This window comes from Lepisosteus platostomus, chromosome 7 (assembly GCF_059453375.1).
Source record: "Lepisosteus platostomus isolate fLepPlt1 chromosome 7, fLepPlt1.hap1, whole genome shotgun sequence".
NCBI lineage: Eukaryota > Metazoa > Chordata > Actinopteri > Semionotiformes > Lepisosteidae > Lepisosteus > Lepisosteus platostomus.
Window position 1 is genome coordinate 40,922,533 of NC_142617.1, and position 20,971 is coordinate 40,943,503.

A 20,971-nucleotide genomic window follows, 5' to 3' on the forward strand; every position below is an offset into this window, starting at 1 on the left:
CATACATGTTGAGTCAGATGCTGTAGAAGTTTTACTCTTGAATAACTGGTGTCAGACAGATCAGATCTAGAGCCGGACACAAATGGAGAGACGCCATTAATGTTGTTTTGATATGATATGTTAAATCCCTGGCTGGAAAAGATGGAAAAATTCTAAAACAGAAGAGGTTTGCAAAGGTTTCTTTACTTATAAATGCCTGTTTGGTAGATCTGCCTAACTGGTGTCCAGAGAGAGACAGAGATCTAGTGGCAAATCATCATTTAAAAACTGACTTGAATTATGGCTGAGGTGACTCAGAAGCTTGACAGACTTCCTCAGCTCTATCGTTTGGATTAATTGACCTGGGGTTCTTGAGTTTTGCAGTAATCAACTATCTCTGTGGCATTCCCTGCACCTGCAGGCTCCCAGCGAAATCCAATTAGCATTAACTTTGCCATCAGGAGGTGCAGATCTTTGCTGCAGTGTGTCAAACGCTGAATGGCTCAGCAGGTGGGCATCGGAGGAGAATATCCACATGTCCCATTCTCTCCTGAGCCAGCGCGTGCGCATCGCTGCCAGAAGGCCAGGTTTTGAAAAAAAAAAACTATTTGCGACTATAAAAAAGAAATGATAGGTTAGCAGTGCCAGTACAAGCGAGGAACATTTGGATAGATTGGTTTGCGTAAGAATGATATTTAGCTGAGGTGCTGCAGAATCTAACTGGCTGGGGCAAAGGCACATCTCTGAGAATCCCCCCATATGCCTGCCATTTCAGTACAGTTTTCAGCACATCTTTAAAGTCTCTGGGACATTCAGAACAAGACTCAGACTTTGCACTTTCTCCAATTAATTAGAGATCCTACTGTGCTATGTCTTTGAAGGAGGATGTAGAAGCATGATTTATTTAATTCCGCTTTCCTTGTGTGCATGTTTTGCATTTACGGTAATGTTTTTAGTTTTTAAAGCTTTCTCTCCTGTCTTCAGTGCTAATATTTCTGTTGCCTCCAGATGTTGCACATCTGTGTATATTATTTAAAATGCATGTGCCAGAAATCCCCCAGACAACAAACCTTCCAAAAATCTTTGTCAGTCCTTATCATTTCCATCATGACAGTCATCATTAGAAATGCAGGTTTCCCAGTGCTGGGTATCTCTCTAGTTTAATTATCTGTTTCTTTATTTGGAGTCTCAGACAAAGCCTGGTCAGGGGGCCACTCGATTTCTCAAACTGGAATCGTTTCTGTAATATATGAGCTGTCCCTCTGTCTGATGTCCCTAAAATAGAAGAGAAATGAATGATGCCTGAGGAGAAAAAGAAACAGGAACAATTCTGGAGACATAACTAGAGTGACACCTGACAGCCCTGCGTGTGGCATCTGATGACAAAAATAATGATGGAGGAAAAACAAAGAAACAAGTCTGACAGCTGAGATTGCAGAGGCGTGATGTTCAAGGGCGTTTGAACACAGAGCCCTCAATCTCCTACATGTTATCTCTCTCTCTCTCTCTCTCTCTCTCTCTCTCTCTCTCTCTCTCTCTCTCTCTCTCTCTCTCTCTCTCTCTGCCTGCAGGTGTTGCAGTCTTTGGATGGTCAGTGAGAAAAGGTAGGCAATGCCCCAGTTCACCTTTGCCTGTTTTTGCGGGCTGCACGGCTTCTGCAAAATGAAGCGCAAAAAGAAGGAGGAGCGTCAGCGCGATCAGGAGACGGCGGTGTGACTGGGCCATGCGGGGCTCCAGGGGGCCACGGAGGTCTTTGAGTACCCTGCCCTTCCTCCCCCAGACAGCACACTGCCCCTCGGCAAGGACTCGCGACCGGTGTCTTCCCGAGACTGCATCAGTGTGAAGACAGGGACCAGACTACATCTCCTGGGCCCGCCGCATGCTTCTTGGGCTTCTGTTTCAGTTTTGTCGAGTCTCGTACAGCGGTGCTCACAAACGCGAGGCTGGGGCAGGGCTGGTTAAAGGCGTGGGGGTTTCCACCTGGAAATGTTGTAGCTCCGGGCACTTTCGAAAGCCGCTTAACAAAATAGCTTAACAAAAGGAATGCAAACACATAAGACTCCATTGAAGTGCCGCCCAAGCATAGTACAATCAAGTACTTTTTCTCCCAGAGCTTATCAACATAGTTGCTAGTGCAAAACTGAAATACAGCACAGCAGGGCAGAATTCCCCACAATTTCTGAAATAGCTTGAGCACAAACAGTGTTATCATTTTCAATTCTTTAAATAATTTCTAACCTATTGACAAAATACAAGCTTAACAGTACACAGCATTTCATTTTCTCTTACCTGTGTCAGTGGGAGACACAGGAGTGTATATTAATGATCGAATGTCCACGGCAGATCCACATGATTTCACTCGCTGCTTTCGTCCACATCAAAATCGTTCTGGGCTCCTGAAGAGCCACAGGCTACCGGTTTGTGGCCACTGCTGTAGAGTACTCGGAGTGCACGCCTGCAGGCTTGGAGGTAGCCCCAAAGCCCATGGTGAAACACGCACGATTGCGCATTGAGTGGTACTAAAGCAGAAGAGCAGTTACAAGACTCTTGTTTTAAAAAACAAAACAAGTGCCAAGGAGAGAGGAAAAATGGCTTTGTTGACTTGCTAAAGCAAAGGGATGTAGGGGATGGAAATCTCCCATCCTCTTGTAGAAAAAAAATGCTTGTGTAAACTTCTTAATTCTTAACGATTGCTTGTGTAAACTTCTTGATTGTGCAGAAAACCATGACTTTGCATTAGCTCCAGGTTTCAGGCGTGCTCATCTGCTTTGAGAGGCCCATGACAGTGCTTTTCACATTGACTTCAACAATAGTCCCTGAAGTTGTGCTAGCCTTGCAGCAGTGACCCCTGTCCCTTTACAAGTGCCCATTGTTTATCCACTGAGAGCTGCACTCGTCCTCCACTTAGTGCATCATGTGCTGTGTGCATTGTAAGGCTCATTGTTTAAAAATGGAGTTAACGTGGTCCGCCTTCCTTATGAACAGGCAGGAGCATCTTAATAGTGACCCTCATTTATTGGGAATTGTAGACTGCTACCAGAGGTAGCAGGAAAATTTAAGAAATTGGCAATCCCATGTTTTAAAATGGCAAAAGAGAGGCTTAGACATATTCTTGTAAAACTCTCTCTGGAGAGCAACATAGCTGAAGCATTTGGGTCAACAGTGCACATTTATTAAAACAAAGGAGCTACTTCTATTGGTGATAACAGCTCACCAATGCCGGCAGTTTTCACAAGCAGCACTGGCCACCCATGGGGAATGGTTTTTCCCTGTGGGTGATAATACTCACCTGGAGCTGCAAGATGATTGCAGAATAATAGGCAATAAATGAGCCAGTTGGGCCCAAGTGGCCTGTTCACATCTCCTGCCCCAGCCACCCAGCAGCGTGCCAGCTTACTTGCACTGTGGGGGAATAAACAGGTTAGCAATTGGTGTTGAAACAAAATCCATGACCTTCAGTGTTCTCTTTGGGCACTGTGGATGTAGGGAACTATGACACTTGGGCACTTTGTACAGGTGACTGATGTCAACACTGAGAGGCAAAGTGAGGTGGTATTGATGGCGGTTGTGGGTGATCTCTTGCGTGTCTGTCTCCAGTGCGTTTGTAAGCACTTCCCCTAATTAGCATTGCTGTGTCATTGTACTTCTTGTTTTCTTCCAGATCTTTGACAGTATTAATTACAAAGACATGATTTTACAACATTATTCTGCTAGGGAGCAGTCTGCTGCTTGTACGCTGGAAAATGAGCTGTTCAAGCCATCAAAAGCTGTTAAAGCCTCACGTCGCGCTTACAGTTCTTTTTCAAATCTCAAAATGTATTTCATTTTGAATGCTAATGGGCGGCTTAGATAACATCTCTCAAAAATACATTATATTATAAATTGCATTTGCACATAATTTACAATAATAAAAGTGACCACTGAGTCCACTAAAATGAAAGCCAGGCCTGTCCTGGGCACTGCACTGATTGTTACAGTGAACATGATCTGCTCTTCATAAAGCCTCTAATAAGAATGTTTGGGGCCAGCAATGTAATTAACCTTTGCAATGGAAAACACCGCCCTGAAAAATATGTTGAGATTATTCAAAGGGAAAAGCTTAGTTGCAGCAAGACGATATGAATTGATAATTCAGCGACGTGCTGGATACAGCTGGATGCAGATGGCTTAACAAACAATTTCCTGCAAGGGGCTTTCTGTTCTCTGTATTGTAATTTGCTCGTTTCCTATCTTTTATCGCACAAAGCTTATAGTTAATGGAAAAAGCAATGTTAAGTTGAGCATATGCAGTCACCCACAGCTGTCTTCCCATAATCAAAGGTATAGTTTTTACTCTACCCTTTTTCCTCATGTGATAACCTAAGCAAGGTGTATTATTTTCAGTATCTGCTTCACACAGTGATGTCATCATAAAATAGAGCCTATTCTATGTTGTGCTGTTGTTCTCTCTCCGTTTTAGTCAGAGATGACTGAGAGAACATTTCAAATCAAAATACAATTGCACATGAAACCATAAAACAGCATAAAGTATTTAGTATAATTTAGGCAGAGAAAACCGAGACAGGTCTCTATACTTTGCACTCAAGCCTTTTTGTCTGAAAGGCAAGTGGTTGGATAAGTACGAGATTCAAAGACTATATACCTTTAAGAAAGTGCAGAATAATTATAAAGCCATATTGAGAACATTTTTTAAAGAGAGGCTTTTATGATACATGAAACAGGTGCCTAATTTAACAGATGTTACAGGCATTGCCTATCTGAATACAAAGTAGATTAATTATTATGCAGTGTTTTTTATATATAGCAGATATCCAATGATGTTCCTTACTTTTAATCTCGGCACAAGAAAAAAAAGATTTACTTTTAACTGAGGGAAAGCAATTGATGAAGCAAAGCCTAGATGCAAGTTCTTTTTCTATGAACGGCCTCATTAGCTACTAATGCTGCCCCAGGATTTACCCTCTTAAATGGTGTGTAATAAAAAAGATTTTTTTATTTCCCTGCTCTCAGCAGGCCCATTAAAACGGTATTTTTTGGGCTAAGCAATAGTGCAGCATATTAAAGTACATTTATAGTACATATATTTTAATGCAGCGGTTCCCAACCCTGGTCTAGAGAGACCTCTTTGTCCTCGGGGTTTTGCTTCAGCCGAGTTCTTAATCACAGGCTAATAGATTCAAATTTTCTATCTGAGGCATGTTTTTAAATTTGCTTTCAGCTCGTAAAAAATTGAATGAGATCGTAATTGGCATTCGCGTCAACTCTGTACCAATCACTGAGTTAGACAACAGTCCTTATTCCGCAATCAGCCGACCTCAGCAGAAGAAGACATTCATTGTGGGAGCGTTTGATATGGTGTCATTCCCACCTGTGTCTCTTCATCAACAATTTATCGCCTATTAAGGCCTAAATAAGCTTGAGGAGTTGCTGAAGCTATTGGAATAGTGCTGGAAGACAATAAAGTCGGCTGTTCTTAAAAACAAGTACTGAGCGCAGAAGCAGGTAAAGGAAAGTCTTAACAGCAGGCCGATCGATTGAAGGCAGTACGTTCGCGCCAGTGGTGCTCTGCTTCTTTGGAACGAAAATCAGTAGGACATCGAGTTGCGCTTTAATCAACGTTTTAGAGGATTTTCTTCTGTTGTACAGTAGGACAGGTTACCAAGATCTAAACCAATTTCTCCACTCTCTGTACCAGAACTGGAGGAGCATGCTTTCTTTAAAAAAAAAAGTCCGCCTCTCCCCGTTAGAAACACTGTTTCGAAAGCGCTGTTGATCTGTTTTTATCGTGGTGAAGCTCTTGAAAGATGTATGGTATTAGTAAGAAACTGTAGCACATTTAGGTCTAAATCTCCTCCGCGCTCCGTCTCTGGCGTTGACAGCAGCGTTGGCACGCGCGAGCTCGCGACAGAGCCAGTCCCTTCCAGCGGAGACAGTTGTCCTTTTTGTCTAATGAAGATTAAGCTGGGTTTCCTCTTCCTCAGCTATTCTAATTAGCTGATCACCAAGCCAACGAATTATTTAGGAAGGGGAGATGTCAGAAGCTGATAGAAAGCTGCGAAAGTGAGATTGTTTAATTGCAAACGTAATGAATTTTGTCAGGAGCGCCTGTCAAGTCCTTAATCAAAACAGAGGCCAACAGAAGGGAAGTCGAGGCAGAAAACGCGGAGATATCCGATCCTCCAGCTTGATTGCTAATTTGCACAGGTCGGCTTTTATTATGTTTCAGCTCCTGAGAATAATTCACATTTCAGGAAGAATGTAATTGTATATATAAAACAAATCGAGTGCCAGAAACGAGGATTGGAATCAGTTGCTCCTAAACAGTAGAAAGGTTTTTCTTCAGACTCGGGTCTGTGTGGATAAACGGAAAAACCGGGAATTTCGCATTGCCCCGATATTTTGGTCTCTCCTGGTCCATTAATTGCTTTTCAAAGTGTGACGGCTTTTCGGCTTTTCCAGAACTGCATTCATCTTGATTCTATCAGGTTTTTTGTTAACAGGGAACCTGTTATTTAATTCAATTTAAACTAAGGTTGCTGTGGAAAGAAAAACAACATGACAACGGGGTAGGTTTATGTTTATTGATCCGCGCGTACTGTATGTATCTTGTCTTGGAAGAAGGAACAGACCAGATGAGAGGCACTAGCGTTTGTGCGCGGAACTGGAGTCGAACTGGCCGCCCCAAGTGCGTCAGATTGATTCCAGCCCCCCCTTCAGATCAAACCTTCTTTGCTTCTTAAAAAACATTTTAAAAAGACGCTTACTATCCTTGAAATTTGCAGGTAAAAAAAAACGAGACTGTCTGCATTGTAGGCGCAAATTACGTTTTAATAACACCTATCTGATCAGATAGATTGGATCTGAGATGCGCTTCACGGCATACTAAAACACGCCATAATGAAACGGCTATTGTAATGTACCGAGTCAATATTTTCTTCTGGTGTATTTTAGAGCACATCAGTGCTTTTGCAGCTGATGTGTGTGTGCGTTGCTGTACACGATCACGAGAAAATATTTTGCGCTGATTGTAGCTGCTGCGAGAGACGTGCGGGAGCGAAACTACAGGTCAAGAGTCTTTGCCTTAAAACCTTGCACTTACAAACCCGTTTGCCAGTTTGTTGAATGGGAAACCACATAAGGGAATTTGTCGGGTGAGCTGTTTTGGTCGAGTCCGAGCCTTGAACGGATCTTTCATGTCAGCTTAACGTATTGGTTGGTGTGAAGGGCTGCTTCGCAACAATCTCGCAATTGGCGGGTCTCTCAATGCTGCGCATTTTACCCAACAGATTTCTCTTTCCGTTTGCCAATAGACCTCAATATAGGTATTGCAATTTGCATCTGCTGCACAGCGATCGTTTGAGCTCCTGTGTTCTCTGCACCTCGCTCGGTAACGCGTGTTCCTAATCGGAAGACGTCCTCTAATTAACGCACAGTAAGAATTATTAAGGACACAGACCCAAAACACTAACCCGCGGAGCATGGGCTCGCGTTGGACAGCTGCAGACATGCAATACGCGATGTCATCCTGTTTCTCAAAATAGTTCATTCGCTAGGACTTATTTGCTAGCTGTAGGTCGGAATGAATGTGCCTACAATTAAAGTGCACCGCCAAAAAAAAAAAAAACGCAGCCTAGAGGTCATTCAGCTCACACTGGGATCTCACCCGGCCGTTTCCTGAGAAATCCCGCGAAATAAGATTTCTCAATTTGCGTGGAATCAGATTCCACACTAGAGTCGCCTTTTCCCAGACTTCCGCAACAAGAAATGATTCCAGCAAGATCTGACACATTTTTAATCGGTTTAGTAAACGGCTGTTCTGAACGCTTCGCAACTTATCTGGAGTTTGGAATCAGGCTGTGAATACTTACGCCATCAATTGTACCTGCATGTAGTGTACAGTTTTCCTGCATGAAAAACTAGAAGAAATATTTCAGTACTGTTTACTATTTTTCAGTACGGTAAATACAATGCAGAATTGCACAACAGGTATTCAGGTCGCACTCCTGCAGGATTTGCACAATACCCAAGATGACCAAACGAAGTTGTCAAGAGTTGTTTCAGTGGATTGAGATATACCCGCACTATAGCAGTCATTTCATTGCCTGCTTGCGGAATCTAGAATTCACGGATCCTTGTGAATGTTTAACAATGAGCTTATTTTCCAATATTGGCGGTTTGTATTTGTTTACATTTACTGTTCGTAGTGCGGGTGGTAATGTATTGTAAAATAACATCGGCCATAGCAGATAAGACAATCTTTTCTATTGTGAATGTCTTTTGTACGACTAACGAATGCTTTTGATTATGAATGTAGTGTATTAAATTGGTATGTGTGTAAGGGGAAGTCTCCATATTTTTTCTGTGTGAAAGAATTTTAACTTTGAATTTCATCCTTTAGGTAACTTACAAAATCCCTTCTTCAGTTGTTTAACTCCTGGCGAACCCTCCAGGTGAAATGATGATCACTAACTATTTTAATGGTAATTAACTATTTTTAACCAGCTGCAAAGCTGTTCAGCGGTCAATTTTAATACATTTATAATTGTCTATAGTAATTCATGTCAGACTTACCGATTAAATTCCAAACAATTTAAATTTCTCATACCTTGAATATTGCTGAATATTCTATTAAGTATATTACTTTTTGTAGTTTTTGTATTCAACATTAATAGAAAAGTCATGGCAATACTGCGTTAATCGTGTGATGAGTTTAGTTTTATAAATATAAAATATCTATATATGAACGATATATGTATATAGTTGAGTGCTTCACTTTGCCAGCCACACTTTTGTAACAAAACTTAAGAAAATAAAGTCTCAAAAAACTTTTTTTAGTTTGAGTATTTTTTTAGTCTTTAATTAAACCGCCTTTGTGTCTTTAGTGAGCTCTGAAAAGACCAAACTAAATGAAATAGAGGTCTGAACACCGTGTAATGTCATAATGGGGCTGACCATTGTCTTAAACAACCAAGGTATTCCTTTGGACGACAAGTTCTGTTGGTGTCGCATGGAGCCCAGATGAAACGTTAGGAGAGTGCACTGCGTTGATGTTGTCCGTGATCACATCTGCCCTGTGTGAAGTCTGTGTGAAGTCTGTGTGAAGAAGTGTAACTGGAGCGACTACGTATCGGCAGACGGACCTTGAAGGAGGAAGGTTCTAGATTTAATAAAATATGTGCCACAAAAGAACAGAGCAGCCTCTATTAGAATACATTCCGCAGCTCAGGACTACAAGCACCACTGGTAGGGAGAGCCTTATTAGAGTGTCTTGTACACAAGCCTTAAACCAGGGATAATCTTACAGCCCCGAGCCTGATAAAAGGAGTAATGCATTGCAGTTTTACATGGGAGCAATAAAAAGCCATTTAATCCAGCTGGAATGCAACCCAGGGCTCATATCGAGTGTTACAACACCGAGCTTCAATCTAGGGAGCTTGTACAAGCCTAAGATAGGTTTGCCGGTAAGACACAAGAGTTCCAAAAAAAACAACAAATCCTTTTAGGGAACAGAGGTGTCGCAGATTAGGAAAAACATCTGTGCTCTGTTTTCAAGGGGATCTGATCTACTTTCGTATGGCTTCATTCCATCAGCACTTGCTGTAATGCTGGTGATGTACTTCCACGGTTTTCTTTTTGTTTTTTGGTAAGTATAGCAAAAATACTGTTCTTGTCTTGTAGGCTTATTGGTGAGTATTTCACAGACGTCAGCTACTTAAACATGAAAACAGGAATTGCTGCACGGTTTAATAATGTCCATAAGGCACATCTCACAGGCCCATTTTAATACCATTGTAAAGAAAAGTGACGATTTTCTTTTTGCCGTGTATGGCGAACGTACAGTAGCTTGATGGCTCCTAACATCCATTAGACACGGAGTCACCCCATTTCCTACGCTCACGATGAGAAAAGCCTTACCTACAGCGGAAAACATAGCCCAGGGTTTTTAACAAGCGTAAGAAGCCGTCGCCAGTAGAATAGTCTCATCTCCTCTTTCGTTTAAAAATACGCAGTAAAGTAAAGCTTGATGCAGAGAGCGCTTTTATCTATAGGGAAAACAGTTTTTTTTTATTTAACTGAAGATTATTGCCCGAGGTGCCCCGCTAGAGCTTGGCGGAGTGTAATTGGTTGGATTCAGTTTTACCGTCTTGGCTTTCAGAAAAGAGCCGAAATGATTATTTTTTTGGTACTCGGAGGAAAAGGCGTCGCGCAAGAGCTCCAATTCCGCCTTGTCCCCCTGAAAATTGAATAGTGTGTAGACTGAGCCTTCAACCCTGTCTAATTTGTTCTGTTTATATGTTTCACTTCAGCTCTTAAAACAGGAATAAAAAAAGGCTTCCTCCTCTCCCGGCTTTTATCGCCTTACTTCTCCGCTTTCCATTTCACCAGCTCGTGTTCCTTATTTGCATAATGCTGCGCCCATTATCCTTCGGAACACTTGTTAATTTACCAGACCCAATAATTTCGCGCTGCCAATAGGATACCTAATGGCTGAGCATCCAATGTATATAGAAAAAATACTACAATTCCAGTTTGTGTGCCCTGATGGCTCTAAATGTACCCCTTTTAAAATGCAGACAGAAGCAGTAAACAACAATTTATAGCTGCTACAGTGACAGAGAGAGAAAACACTCCCTTTCTATGTCAGTTTCATTTGGCCTACCACAGCAGCATAAACCAGTGTCAATTATCCATATACATTTGAAAATAACACAATGAGGGAGAAGAATAGGGAGGAACACTAAACTTTTAGAAGAAATAATTTCCCAACGACTTTGTTTATTCAGGGTAGTGTAACAGAGAAGTTGATATCAAAGACTTAATTGAACTGAATAATAAGTGGTGTAGGAGCCTAATAATTACAGCTTTGCATTTTCAAATCCTATAACATAATCCCCTATTTACACATCTCCCAGTGAATTAAGAAGAATTAAGTTTGGTTTATCACCCATGACAAATCTTTGGTGCTGCAAGCATCTCACCTGAGCAAATGAGATCTCTGACACCATTAGTCTCGCACTGTCCCTCGTGGCGATCTGCCTGGCATGAATAGTCAGCACGCCAGACGTGACCCGAGATTCGTCAGAGGGATAAAACATGCTCAGCCTTTCGAGGATCCAGGACACCAAAGAGAGCCCGTTTCGTTTGTGGGCTTGATCTTCCAACAGGTAACAAGACTCAAGCCTGGTGTGAGACAGGCATCAGGCGTCAGGCGTAGGGCGTCAGGCGTCAGGTTTCAGAGCAGGGATCTCCAGGCTTGGGGCTGTTGGCCACAGCCCCAACCTCTAAATGATCAATTTCTAAAGCCCTGTGACAACTTAAGTGCGATTAAATAAACCTGGTGGTTTGTTATATTATTTTGGAACAAATAAAACAGCTGTTCAGCCCTCTGGGACAAGAGCTCTTTTCACCGAATACTAATTAAGGAATTAGTTCCTTCATTACCTAATCAATAAATTCAAATGGTTCCCGTTCTTTAAAATAAAATATATTTTTTCAAAGATTACAAGACTGATGTGAGAGGGGGTAGCTCCAAGACAGGGAGCTGGTGGACACCTCTGTTTTAGACTTGAAGAGCCAAGAGGTAGAGGTCTTCTCCTGTAAGAAGGAATAACAACACCCAGGAATTAAGCATATTGAAAGATTTACTTAGTGTTTAGGTCTAACCTCCTGCCCACAGGACAAGGAGACTGAAACTCCCCTGCAGGGTGAGGAGTGACCAAGGGGCAGTTGCAGAGGTGGAGATGGGGTGAGGTTGGACGCAAAAGACATATGCAATATATATGAGAGAGGGGGAGTATGTATGGTATTTATCATTTAAATGAGGAAATGACATCAAGAAGCGATCATGAATTACTGATAGCTAAAGCTGATTGAACTTGGCTGCTGTCATCCGTAACCAACTTCCATTACAAAATCCATTATCTGCAACGCTAACTCACTTCTAGGGTAAGGAAAGCTGAGCATGTGGCGCCTGTCCCTAAAGGACAGAATCTGAAGCCACCAGCCCCCTCTACCCCACACCTTTGGAGGATGTTGTTTAAATTATTTAATTGATAAGTAGTAGGATTGATATAGGAAGGAGCTGGTCTCATCAAAGCGCTGTAGTGAAATGGATTGTTGGAGGCAGCAGGCTGAGTTTCCCTGCAGTAGCATTTGTTTGCCATGAAGTCCTGGTGTCACATATAATTTCAGATTTTTGAATTGCGTAGAAGTTCGTTAAAAGAAAGTTAAGGTCTTTTTCTGTTTGTTTTTTTTTTTGGGCTGCGGGATTTTGTTTTGCTTCCACCCCAGTCAGTCCAATCTTCTCCGCCTCACTGTCTGTTTTGAAATGCGCCACACACACTCCTCAGAAAGTTGATTCTGAAGAGCTATGAAACAATCCACTCACTGCCTGTGACTGTCTTCTGAGGTTTGGTTCAATCTGCATTCCTTTCACTGCGGGTCACCGCTGCTTCGCTTTTTGTGTGTGTGTGTGTTTTATTGATGGATTTTTGCTCCTGGAGGGGAGGAAAAAACAAAACAAAAACAGAAGCTCTTTGAGCCTTCAATGACAAAGAAGCAAGCATGAAGACTAATCCATGCATACAGAAATCGACTTTGCATTTTCTGGAAATGAATCAATAAATGCAAACCATCTTAATGAAGGTCTGGCTTTTTTATTTATTAGTTAAAAACCTAGCTGGTTGCATGTGGAGCTGAGAGAAGTCAAGTGTGCTCCTATACCCCAATCTCCCCACTGACCCCCAAGCCAAACCACAGCTTGTGGGACATCATTTGCAGGACCGACAGCACATGGTGGGGATCTGAAAAGAGGCGGTAGAGATGAAAGAAAGTCATGTTTTTTTCTGTTCTGCCCTTTGAAGATAATAGCCCATTCACTAAGTTCAATACACTTCATCGTAAGAGCATAAGAATGATTGCAGAAGGCCATTTGGCCCATGTAGCTCAATTAGTTCAAAGTGTTTAATTGATCAGAGGCTCTTGTCCTGCTGTTTCTTGAAAGCAGCCGGGGAACTGGCTTCAGCAGCATGGCCCAGTAGCTCGTTCCATACTGCCACAACCCTTTGTGTAAAGAAGTGCCTCTTGTTTCCAGTTTGAAATGCAGTAAGCATGACTTTTCCTTTGTGTCCTCTGGTGCATCTTTCACAGTTGATTTGCTCAGAAGTGGCTTCATAGCCAGCTGGGAAATTATAGTTCTCAATGTATTACCTGCCTACAAAGGCAGATGTATTGTCTTCAGTTCTTGACATTATAATTCAGATATGAAACTTATTACACCAAAAAAGATCTGTGTTTTAATGTGACATTTACTGGTAATTTACTGTTTGGTGTCATAACCAGTTATTAATTGCTAACCTGGACGATCAATATTTTATTGTATTCAATACCTCACTGACTGTATTAGAATTGAGGAGCATTCTTAATTCTTTAATAAAAAAACATCTATGATGAATGCCTCTAAATTGTGTCCTATGATAAAGTCTAGCACAAATAACATTTTTCACCCCACATGATTAATACATGTATAAATTACAATGATCTTCAAATATTCCTGTTTATAACCTCCCAAACTCCTTCCACAAAGATTGCTTGGAGTCTGGGTGATATTCTGTATTGGGTGAGGATATGGTCCCAGAGTCCTGTGGGACTTTATGAATCTATTAAGGATGAGGGTTTGAATTATTATTATTCATGGTGCAGTGTGCACTGGGCCCCTGGGACCCATTCCTGGGGGGTCTCTCTGTGTGGAGTTTGCATGTTCTCCATGTGTTCATGTGGGTTTCCTCTGGGTGCTCCAGTTTCCTCTCACAGTCCAGTGACCTTCTGGTAAGTGAATTGTCTGCTGTGAGAATTGTGCCTAGGTGTGAGTGTGAGTGTGTGTCTATATCTGTGACTGCCCTGTGCAGGGTGTGTCCTGGTGTGCCTGTTGCTTGCCGGGCTAGGCTCCAGCTCACCTGAATTAGAAGAAGCAGCTAGAACATGGATGGATGGTTTCTCATTGTCTGTGCCCTTTTCTAAGGGCATATTGATGCAAATAAGAATACCAACATTTCCTACAATACAATATATATGTATACAACAGGATTAAAACGTATTTAATATATGCCTACATAGAAGGGATTTATTTTCAGGAGATGAATAGGGAGCAGGAGAGATAAGCTTTCAAATTTTAGAAGTGGAGTTTACTGCGCACATGAGTGCCCTCTTTATCTCAGTTCAATACAGAATGAAAAATCTTTGTGTACATTAAAGAAACACATTTTTATGAAGGTACGATATGAGCAGATTTTACTGGAGTCATTTCAGGCGTGCCTGATGACCGTGACTGTGGCACTGGACCACAATGGCCAACCCAATGCTGCAGTTTGGTGAATGGGGATACTGGGCTGCAGGGACTCTTTGGATGTGACTTAAAACCGAGGATCCCGGGTAACTGCTCTTTAATGATTTGATGGCATTGAGTTGGTGTTTTAATGGCGTAAAATGTTCAATTCAGCTCCGGGTGTGTGTATAACAACCTACCTAAAGCCCCCCTTTAACTCAGTAACGGAATTTATCGCTTGACTGTGGTTGATGAAGTGGGTCCCCTTGCTATCTGAAAAGCGCTTTGGGATCTTTCCGGGTGAAACGCATTGTATAAAGGCTGGAAGTTATAATTATTAAATTAGTGCCAGGAGGAAGGAAGGCGTGTTTCAGGATCGTACCACTAAAGACGTGAGAAGTACACTACAAATGATACCTGTATTTTTGTTTTTAATTAACATGGTTATCACTGGATATTTTTATTCCATTTTCTATCATTCGATTAGTATAAACATATTAAGACAGCAAAGGCAATCTAAAACTAAAACTACTGTAGTATAGTTTTTAGCTACTTCGTTGAAGTGGTTTCGACCGCACAAATTTGAGTTAGTAGGCGAAAGGCTTAAGCCGCAACAGGATTTTTATCTTTATTATAACAGAATCTATATAGATTTTAATATTAATGTAACTTTTTTATCTTAAAATTAAGTTTGTGGTGTCTGTGAAATATATCTTTATAATTAAGACAAGCAAGGACTGTCTGAGAAGGTAGGTGGAAAGGTATTTTTTACGTGTTTTTAAAAGTACGATTGTTTCAACTTTGCGACATGTATTTTGATCGTGTAATATAGCGCAAAAATATACAATGACGTGATGGTTTTTATTTTTATTATAAAACAGTTTTTTTTATCGCACGGTATGCAAAAATATCGTGTTTTAGTTACAAGGAAACTGCACTCCAATGGTTTAAAATTGGTTGATGATTTAGTGGTAAAAAAGGCTGCGTTTTACACGTAAAATTAAGTTTTTTTTTTAAATCGCCCAGATTCGACACAGCTCTTTGTAGTCAAATTTCTATGCATGTTTCTTTTTCCTTATAGTATAAATTTTGAGTATCTAAGGTCATAGGTCTCGACCTTGCGTGACAGCGCAAAAGTATTTCAGAATCAAATATGAGATCACCTGTGGTCAGCTCAATTAAGTCGTTTGCTTTTATGTAAAAATAGAGTGAGATTGGGTTTTTTTTTCATTTCAACCTCACGCAATTACTGGATGGTGTGACTAGAGATTGTCCGTTTTTTCCCTGTTACGCCTGTGGGTACGGTTTGCGCCGCTTGTCCAAGAGGCTATTTCTTGACGGGAGGGGTGGAGAGGAAATGAGGGGTGTCATTTCTCTTTTCTTCGCCCCTACCCCCCCGAAAAACAAAACAGTCAGGGGTTTCTTTAAAGACGAGCTTGTAGTGGACTGAACAGCTGCTGGTGCAGCCTTGCGCCGGAGGGATCAGGTGGCAGGACAGGCCCTCACTGCGCCAGGGGAGTAGGGCCGGCTGGGGTCGGCCTCCCGTCGTCACAAGCGCGCCGCGTCCCGGAGAGAGGCTTCTGGGCCCGTGTTCCCCAGCCCGGACATGCCGGTGTTTGTCGACGACCCCGTTTTGCTCTCCAAGGAGAGGCTGAAGTCGGAGCTGGTGGCCCACAGCGTGCCGCTGCCTCCGGGAGAGAAGAAGAAGCAGGTTTACTTGGAGCTCTACCTGAAACACGTAGCCCACAAAAAGCCTGCGGACTTCTCTAGCGACGAGGAGGAGGAGGACGGGGCGCCCGAAGGCGAACTTGTAAGGATGCATTGGTTCTGATTTATAATGTTTACTTGAGAGACGGCAAGTTCGTCCCCTTTCTTTACTTTATCTATTAGAAACCCTTCAGCATTTTGTGCGATGGGTTGACAGTAGAGCTCAGATGACTTCACCCCAGATTATTGAATTTTACTACAGTTTGCACGCCACTGCCCTTTTCAAGTGAGGAGAACGGGATGATATTTACAACTCTTATTGTGGGGGCAATGCAGTTAATAGTTTTTGAGATTAATGTTAATCCGTTGCAACATTTTTGAATATGCAACTTTGCCATCATCAGTGTGGTGACTATACACCGCATCATAGACGAGCATTTCCCCACAAAAGATTGGTATAGGATGGGCTGACAATCTTTTTCAATTTTTCTTTGATATTGCACTCTTGTTTTCCTGTTAGCGGCAAGCCAGCGGTCTTGAAAGCAGTTTGCCCGCTTGCATCCCAGTGGAAATGTGGTGAAGCACTTTCTGGCGAATTGCACATCGGCAAAGCAATCACAAATTAATTAGAGCAGTAGGGAATGGACAGTTGCTTGCATCTTCAAGCTGATGCAAACCGCGGAGGCTTAGAGATTTCACATGAAACAAAAAAAGCCCAGATTTATTTCTTGAAGCTTCTGTTAAAACTGCTTCATTTACCAAACAAAAAACATCTCAAGAGGAATTAGTATGCATGGACATGTTTTTACTTTGCAGTGATGCTCTGAGTTGTGATTATTCCTGAGTCTCTGTTCCCCGTGTTGTTTTCAGGCTCACACATCCTGCGGTCTGTCTGGAATGGAATGGCTTTCGCTAATCTTAATTGCATTGCAAAAAGGCAGCACTTTAGATTTATTTTCAGGTGTTTCTGAGCTGCCATTTCTAATCACAGCAACAAATACAGCTGCCTTCTTGTGTGTGCCTGTATGTGGAGGAACCCTGAAGAATTAGTCTTTCAGTTTCCAAATCAAAGACCTGTTTGGCCACTGTAACATTAGCCATTAACACTTCTGCACGCCGTGAATAATATGGTAAATATATAAGTAAAGATCCCTTGTGTCAGCAGTTGTTGGAGACATTTATCCCTGGGTAGAGGGGCCAGGGTACTTATTGCGTCTCAGCAGGGCTGCATGTTGAAGAGTGTCCCTTGCCTGTCTAGTATGAGCGTTCCTGCTGCTTTTCTTCCTTCAACTGCTGAAGTGTGATAGGCCTGCTGTGCACATTGATCCAGTATGAGGAGACAGGATCTTGAGAATCCTGGCGATGATCTGCTGCTTTCTAATCATAGCTGGCCTGTCTTTGGTGCTTTTCACAGCATGGATTCCCATATCGCAAAGCTATGGCACCAAACACAGTATTGGCGTGTGTGTGTGGGGGGGGGGGGAAGCACTTTTATACTACTTTTGTAAATATAATTTGATTTTTAATTTTATTTTTGATTGAAACAGTTCAGTCAACTGCAGCTGATGGGTCAGCGACACTGGAAAGCCTTCCCTTTGTAGAGTAAGCTCCCTCTACACGTTAGCAGTGCGAATTTCTGCAGCACTGACAAATTTCACAAGTTGGTACTGCCTGGAGTATATATTGTTGGATATATGCAGGTTATTCAAAGAGCTGTCTTTTTTTGTTTGTTTTTTTGTGTTTTGCATGTTCCAGGAGGGAACTGGTTAATAAGGACTGTGAACCTCCTGCTGGTTGGTGGGTAGTATTTTTTTTTTTTTTATACGAGTGTTCTCCTACTGCAAAGCTGAAGTCAGCACCTGCTGACTTGAAGCATGGATTGCAGCTGTCACAGAGCAGCAGCAACTGATACTGTGCCTTCCATAGGGTCAGAGTTAAAGTTCAGACGAGAAGCTGTGCAGAGCAGTGGCAGAGAGGCCCCGGAGAAGGGGCTGGTATAGGTCATAAGATTTGAAGATCTTTTTTTTTTGTGCTCCGTGAATAGGGCAGGGCCGTGTATTCAACTGTATTTTACAATTTGAAAAGAAACCTTCTGGAGCAGGTGAAAGGCACTTGTTTTTTTTTTTTAAAAAAAGACATGTGCTTTGTTTCTTGACATAACTGTCACAGCTTGTTTAGGTGCATTGAGTTTTCCATTGCATTGATTCAGAATTAGTTTCACCCTTTCCTAATGGATCTTCCTGGCCTCTGTCCTAACTGCTGTGTGCTGTGTATCACTGTTGGAATCTACTGTCCTCAGACGATGTCATGTTTTTAAAACGTATGATTCCTTAATCATCGTGTCCTGTCCATGCTGTGCTCTTTGTGAATGCAGTTGAATTTCATAGTGCATGTCGTTGCTCGATCTTGTTGCCCTGTGTGAGGCATGTTTCTGGTTATACAGTATATGTGATGGTACCCCTCACAAACTCTCCAGCTCCGTGAGCCTCTGAAGGTCTGCAGTCTTCCCTTTGGATCTTGCTGCTGGCCCGCACGCCCGGTACGGGTTGAAGAGCAGCCTGAAATATGCCAGTCGTGCCAGACGGGCTTGATGGAAACGCATAACTTGACAATGAACAAATTAAGTGAGGGTTGAGAAACAGCCTCGCAAATGCAATTGTCGCTTCAGTTTTGCGATTATATCGTTGTGCTTCAGTTACATTACACCCACCCCCGCAGAAGCTCAGTGGGGTCATAAACTGATGCTGCTGCTGTTAAGGTTCGGCTCATGGCTTATGCACTCCGTTTAAGAAATCCTTTTAAATCTAGAATTGTCTTGTGCGCCTGTTCTGCTACCCCACTCTTAGTGGGAAATGAGAATCTTTTATTTTTAAATATTTAATTGCAGAAACAGTTTACCAGATGTGGCTGTTTTCCTAGTGTACCAGCTTGGATAACGAACACCTGTGCTGCTTAGTCTTGCAGATGTTTCGAAAGAAAGAAGTGGCTAATTTATGCATGTAAGAATTGACCTCGCGGTGCTCGTCTCCTTGTTCTTGAAGTTGAATGCCTGGTAGTGCATCACTGTCGCAGGAAATAAGATTTTGAAGTTGCTGCTTGGAGAGCACAGTTACTGTGGAGCACCTCTCTTCTCTTGCATAGCTAGCAAGCGGTCGTGAATAATGAGGCGTGTTCGTGCTGGGCTAGCATAATTGATCTGTTTCAATAAATGTGAAAGCAAATGAAGAGAAAGCAAGCTGTGGTGTCATTTTGTGTCCTTTCTGAATAAAACAGCTGAACAAGGATAGTTACCAGTATTCTTCTATCCTGTTCTATTCAGACCCAAGCGGTTACATGTGGCTCTTTATCCAAAATCAAGGGAGACCCCCCTCCTCACCCCACACACACACTGCCTTGCAGCAGAGAAGCTAACAATCTGTGAAAGCACATTACTGTGGTCTGTAGTCCCACCTGGAGCAGTCAATGACAAATCCAGGTTGACAGAACTGGAAGAGGCAGGGAGAGCCACACACAGTGGGATAATGAGTGCTGAATCCTAATCTTGATTTTATTTTCATTGCTGAAAGTGCACATTTTAAAAGAAGAAACAAAAGAAAGCTGAAGCATGTGAAGCCAGAGCTAGCTGTTGGTTATATACGCCTGAGCCTCAAAGCAGTGCTTGGAGTAGGTCCTACTTGACAGTTTTCAAAAGACGCAGTACTTTTGAGCCTGGATACTACATGTCAGGAACTGTCATCGTTGACACGTATTGGAGCAGACAGCTTTAAACGGATGCGCTTTATGAGCTTCTATCTAAAAGTTACAATGTGTGTTCTCTTAAAAAGCATTTTTGTTGGCCATGAGAAAATTGAAAATGTTTGGATTATAGGATTAAATCAGTATAAATAATGAGGCTGGGGCTCTCTCTCCCACAGGAAACTGTTATTGAAGAGGAAGACGAAGACAAAAATACAGAAGTCATGGATGTCTACCAGCTGACTGATGAGCAGCTGAAGGGGGAGCTGATAAAGCATGGAGTGAAGCCAGGCCCCATTGTAGGTAAGGAGAAGGACAGGTAGTCACTGTAATAATAATAATAATTGCTTACACTTATATAGCGCTTTTCTGGACACTCCACTCAAAGCGCTTTACAGGTAATGGGGACTCCCCTCCACCACCACCAATGTGCAGCCCCACCTGGATGATGCGACGGCAGCCATAGTGTGCCAGAACGCTCACCACACATCAGCTATCAGTGTGGAGGAGAGCAGAGTAATGTAGCCAATTCATAGAGGGGGATTATTAGGAGGCCATGATTGGTAAGGGCCAATTGGAAATTTGGCCAGGACACCGGCGTTACACCCCTACTCTTCGAGAAGCGCCCTGGGATTTTTAATGACCACAGAGAGTCAGGACCTCGGTTTTATGTCTCATCCGAAGGACGGCACCCGTTTACAGTATAGTGTCCCCATCACTATACTGGGGCATTAGGACTGCAGGGTGAGCGCCCCCTGCTGGCCCCACTAACACCTCTTCCAGCAGCAACCTTAGTTTTTCCCAGGAGGTCTCCCATCCAGGTACTGACCAGGCTCACACCTGCTTAGCTTCAGTGGGCTGCCAGTTGTGAGTTGCAGGGTGATATGGCTGCTGGCTATGATATGGCTGCTGTACTTTGCTTCCTTCCATTGTCATTGCAACATGATTTGAGAACCAAGTGTAGAGGGTTGGATTGGCAGCAGCATGGTGGCTAGCAGCGCTGTCTTGCAGGGCTGGAGCTCTGGGTTCAGTTCCAGGCCTGGGCTGCTATCCGTGTGGAGTTTGTATGTTCCCCCCAGGTTTGTGTGGGCGTCCCTCCAGGTGCTCCGGTTTTCTTCCGCAGTCCAAAGACCCGATGGTTGGTTAACTGGCTTCTGGGAAAATTGGCCCTGGTGTGAGTGTGCGTGTCAGTGTTTGTCTGTCTGCCCTGCGATGGACTGGAATCCT

At 42.6% G+C, this 20,971-nt stretch overlaps 1 protein-coding gene across 7 annotated transcripts in view; it reads left to right on the forward strand.

Moving 5' to 3' along the window:
• Positions 1–20,971, forward strand: part of lemd1 (LEM domain containing 1) — a 56,175-nt gene that overhangs the window by 24,094 nt on the left and 11,110 nt on the right. Inside the window, exons 2-3 of one of the 7 annotated variants that reach the window (XM_088640380.1) lie at positions 1,551–1,583; positions 19,924–20,047. In XM_088640380.1, coding sequence (XP_088496506.1) covers positions 19,969–20,047 — 79 coding nt within the window. In that variant the 5' untranslated portion in view covers positions 1,551–1,583; positions 19,924–19,968. Of the gene's footprint in view, positions 1–1,550; positions 1,584–14,911; positions 15,052–15,548; positions 16,113–18,896; positions 19,009–19,923; positions 20,048–20,971 lie in introns of those variants that run through there. The other 6 variants (XM_088640379.1, XM_088640375.1, XM_088640376.1 and 3 more) reach the window with 6 other exon arrangements.